This window comes from Bidens hawaiensis, unplaced genomic scaffold, assembly GCF_021521415.1.
Source record: "Bidens hawaiensis isolate Kalapana, Puna unplaced genomic scaffold, B.hawaiensis_p1.1 tig00028313_1, whole genome shotgun sequence".
In the NCBI taxonomy this organism is placed as follows: domain Eukaryota; kingdom Viridiplantae; phylum Streptophyta; class Magnoliopsida; order Asterales; family Asteraceae; genus Bidens; species Bidens hawaiensis.
The window spans coordinates 2,575-7,580 of record NW_027494622.1 but is presented as its reverse complement, the minus strand read 5'-3'; the positions used below and the strand labels follow the sequence as shown (position 1 = coordinate 7,580).

Genomic DNA, 5,006 nt, shown 5'->3' with positions numbered 1-5,006 from the left:
TTATAAGTGTATAATTGAGGCCTAGAGTTTAGGCCCACTTCACTTTAAAACAATTAGCCCATTTGATAAACAATTTTCTTTATAAACCGTAAAGCAAAGTGCTCACTACGTATAAAACTTTGAAACCAAATAAAAAAAACAAACCGTGAAAATCAAAACAAATGGCCGGCTTAACCGAACTAAAACCGAACCGTGAACACCCCTACCCACATATCCCCAAGGTCGCTAACCCCTAACGTAGACGAACCTCCACTGCTCCACGGACGCCATGTGGGCATCATGTACAATTGTACACGGTACACCATTGGTCGTTTTTTCCATTTTACATGTACAGATAATTAAGTGGATCGTACCAACCTCTATTTTTTGTTATTTTATTAAGACTATGTTGTATATCAGAAAAAAATGTTTTAATTTATTTATAAATAACATATTAGTTCTCGTTTATAAATTAAAAAATATTAGTAATTTATTTGGTCATAATATAACTTAATATAATCAAAGTAGCTATCAAATGATATTTGATTTAGCATAGTACCAAAGTGTTGAATAATGGTTTGTCTTTTCAACGAGTAATGGTTAGGCCCGTGGTTCACAAATAAAACGTGTAACTATAAGAGTAGAATCAAGAGCATGTGAGTTGCCATTAGAAAAAAAGAAAAAAGGAAAAAACACAGATTAGCTTGAATCCTTCTGCATGTTGAAAACCGACGGTTAACTAATGATTAACCAAAGTAAGATGGTAACCAAATAAACAATCCTTTTCCAATAACCAAAAATCGATCGGTTATGAAAAGCTAAGAACCAAAGCTCTCATAACCGGAACAGACTTGTGGTATGCATTTTATAGAGAGAAAGATTTGAATTCAAATTACATAAAATAAAAGACTTGTGGTATCATCTTCAACTTATACTCTTATAGTTCATTCTTATTTTAGGTTCATTAATATATTTTTTCTCTGTTCATACTTGCATTTGTGTTTGTTGGTCATATATAATTAATTAAGTATTAAACTATATTTCATTTTGCAACTACGATTAACAAACAGACAAACATAGTCTATACATACAAGCAAGCTTCAACAATTAAATTACAAGCATGTTGTTCAAACAGAAATTAACACAAAAGCACACATCATATTACGATATTACTAAACTGCCCCCACAAAGCAAGGACACATGGTGGTTCACATAAATGATCACCATCCATCATTCAAGAAAACACTTGACCATGGGGTGTAAACTTTCTCTTCACAAAGCTTTCAACTTTATGACCTTTTCTTTTTCTTCATCACAACCCCACATCAAAATTACCATACTCTCCCTAGCATACTACTTGAGAATGCTTTGATGGCTTCTAAACTTTTCCTTCACAAAGCTTTCACCTTTATGCACAAATCTTGACCTTCACCAAATCCACACATCAAAATTACAAAAATACCCCTACCACAGTAGCATTCATGCATGATAACATCCAATGGTATGCATCTTTCAAGAAACCACTTGAGGATTTCAAAAGCTTAACTTTATGCCAAGATCTTGAACTTCATAACAGCCCCACATCAAATTACCAAAATACCCAAAAAAAACTAAAAAAAACACAAACTAGTTTTCCCTATATGATCATCATCCATAATTCAAGGAAACACTTGAGGATGCCATGATGGGTTCCAAACTATCCCTTCACAAATCTTGCAACTTTATTCCCAATTCTTGATTTTTCATCACAACCCCACAACAATTTAGCATCTTAAACAGAATATTTAACATCTTAAACAGAATCAAGCCCTAAAGCTTTTGCCTTCACCTTTAAACTTCTCAAGTAATTAATTGCTTCATCGATAACCATAATGGCGTTTTTGCCATTTTTATCACCAGGAATCAAATCTTGAAGCAAATTTATAGTTTCCTTGATCTTCTCTTTTCTCATTCTCTTATTACCAGACGAAAAACTATCAAACTCTTCATGACACACTTCATTCCCAGAACAGTTGATCCCAGATTCCCCTGAACTCGCAGTGTCCTCGAGTAAATTTACGATATTGCCCCTGTCCTCCCATTTACCTCTTTTTGTAAGTCCTCCAGAACTTGCAACTTCCTCTTCTTCACTACTTTCAATTTCCCGTTTTCGTTTTTGATTTTGGAATCCCGTCACTGAATTAGGGGAATGCCCTGTACTCTTTACATCATCATTATCATTATCATAATCATCATCAGCGTCGTCGTCATCATCATCAGAAGAGTAGAGTAATGCATTAAGCTCTTCGGTGTCTTCTCGCATCTCACTTTTTGAATCACTTCTGTCGTTTTCGTTTATAAATGCATTAATATCAAGTTTGTGTGCTCCAAATTGCGGTTTTGGATAATTTGAGGAAGGAAATTGGTAACGGGCTGGGGCGGGCCCAACGCCCGAACTATAAATTAAAGTTGTTTGATCACCCGATTGATCAAACACAAGAAACTTCTTTTGTGCAACATTTGTTTCTTGAGCCACATTGAGGCTCGGTTGTTGGACTTCTTTTGACTTGCTGTTGACCGCAGGGACCAAACCCTGACTGTGTCGTGGCAGGCCATAAAACCAACCACATGGTTCTTGGCGGACGGGTAACGAACCCATATTCCCAAAAGACGGGAAAATACCTTGAGGCCCTAAACCGAACGGGGCACTCGATAAATTCGGATTGAGTGATTGCCAATTGATTTGCTGGTCCCGTGACCAAAAATCAAAACCCTTTTCCATTCAGTTTAAAACTCACCTGCAAAGTGTATTTTTGATAATAAAGATACCGATTTGATGCAAAAGATTCAAACTTTTTAATGAATATGAATATTAGAAGACTTACCAGGCGAAGAACGATTGCGTACGCGTGTAAAATGATTTCTGAAAACTTCTAAAAAAGACGAAAACTAAATAATCCAGATTACTTTGACCGAAGAGAAAAACAAAACTACGTGACAGGTTTAAGCAAATGACGAAAGTATTCGGCCTGTAATAACCAACAAAGAAAACGCATTAGATTCATAATGTCATGAATATCACTAACATGAAACGGAATATGATTCAGAGACAACCTTGAACATCATAAAGTTGTTAAGAATCCAATTCTTCCAATAAAAATTCATTCAAATTCAAATAGCAACAATATTAACCATAACAATAATAATAATAATAATAAAGATACCTGGCAATCTTGAAGAGGTTGAAAACATGCTATAACTTTAACAATTATGGTGGCGCTCCCAGCGGTTCCATTTAAATGTTTCAATGCCCGAAATGTTGTTTGTCCAGCTGATTGACACACCATAACTACTTTTTCCCTACCGTTATATGCGGCTTAACCCCCTAATGATCTCGATAAGCGATCCAAGAAAATAACCCACAAAATACTCTCAAAAAGGATGATCAAAGAACTGGAAAATATTCTATAATACTAAACCGAAGCTAAAGAACGGGTTTTGGGTGTTGATCAATACGGGTTCAACTAATATAGCGACAGTAACACGGAATAACAACAAATAAATTGGTTCCCATGGATGAAACTTTGTAAATTGATGCTAAAAAGTGAGATATGACAAGGGTTTGTAATGTAAAGTAATCGAAATTCAATAGGTTTTACAGAATCACACGACAATATAGGTTCAGCGAAATGATTTTGCAGTAAACGTCTACAAATAAGCTATACCACCGCATGCTCTTTGTAATTAGATATTAACGCCACTGTTTGTTTCTCAGTTTTTACTGTTTAAACCTGCAAAAATGATTGTATATCAGATGCATATGAACACAATTAAGAAGATCATTTAACTAAAACTATGAGTAAACATGTATTTTCACATTTATAGCACTTCCTACATGTTTCTCAAAATATACTTACTTTTAAACATCCATTACAAAGAATCACAATATCTTTAAGCTTCAATTCCCACCAACAAATTATTGACAGGGATTGGAATATATACGCATAATCGGTTGGTATGAATCAAGCCTAAAACCTCTTATACCCCCTAAATACGAGTCTTAATTTCCATCTCATTAACTTTTAGATAATTGGATCAAAATTAAGAATTTTGTTACAGAAATATTATAGTAAAATGACATAATCAAGTAAAGAGATTACTAGATTATAGATCAAATTTCAATATATTATAACTTTTTTCCTAAATATTTTCTAATATAAAGTGAGAGATCACTAGATTATAACTCAATTATGAGAATTAAGCTCAGATTCAAGTACGATCAGGGTTAAAGTTAAACACACACAAAATTAATACCCAATTGATAGCAATAGAATGCAAGAATAAGAAACCCAGATCTCAAACTGACTGATCTTAAAAACCCAGAAACCATATTGAATGAAGATCAAAACCCATAAACACATTGAGGTAATGTTATCAGTTACCACACAAGAACAGAGATTGAATGTTGATCTTGAAACCAAACAATTAAATAACTTTACCTTGCAAGAATCAAAACCCAGTTGAGAAATTGAAAATCTTGAAGACCCAGAAAGAAAGAAAGAAGATAGAGACAATGAAGCAAAGCACAGCGAGAGAGAAAGAGAGAGAATTGAAGAAAGGTAGAGAGAGAGTGCACGGGAGAAGAGAGACAATAAAATGAATAGAATAAATAGACAAATGTAATGCTCATCTCATCACTCATCAATGTGTTTAATCTCCGCGCGTGCAATCTGAGCTGTGTGTATTTTGGTACGTGCGAATCGAAGGCATGGGTTCAAGATTCTCTCTTTCTTTCTTTCTTTCTTTTGGATTTTGATTTTACTATGTTTGTTTGTTTGTTTGTTTAACATAGCTAGGATCTTGAAGAAACACTAATCGATCCCGGGCAGATTACGGATAATCTGGGGGTTAAATAGATGTTTTCCACGAGGGGTTAGATCCGGCAAAGATGGTTCTTCTGATAACCTGCAAAACAGACACCGTGAGCTCGTCACTGAGAAGGGGGGGTACCTCCTTGTGACCACCCTCCGGCGTGAGAATCAGACTAG

General features: G+C 34.9%; 1 protein-coding gene across 2 annotated transcripts; it reads right to left on the bottom strand.

The window, feature by feature from the left end:
- Positions 1-1,247: 1,247 nt before the first annotated feature.
- LOC143576831 (transcription factor bHLH145-like) lies at positions 1,248-4,534 on the bottom strand. 2 transcript variants are annotated; one of them, XM_077060843.1, is made up of 4 exons: positions 4,458-4,534; positions 3,183-3,749; positions 2,844-2,987; positions 1,248-2,756 (listed from the first exon to the last, which is right to left on the bottom strand). In XM_077060843.1, the coding sequence occupies exon 4, from the start codon at positions 2,738-2,740 to the stop codon at positions 1,772-1,774; it is 969 nt and encodes a 322-aa protein (XP_076916958.1). In that variant the 5' UTR covers positions 2,741-2,756; positions 2,844-2,987; positions 3,183-3,749; positions 4,458-4,534; the 3' UTR covers positions 1,248-1,771. The 2 variants fall into 2 exon arrangements, with proteins under 2 accessions (XP_076916958.1, XP_076916957.1); XM_077060842.1 differs by lacking the exon at positions 4,458-4,534 and having other exon boundaries at positions 3,183-3,752.
- Between the last annotated feature and the right edge of the window lie 472 nt (positions 4,535-5,006).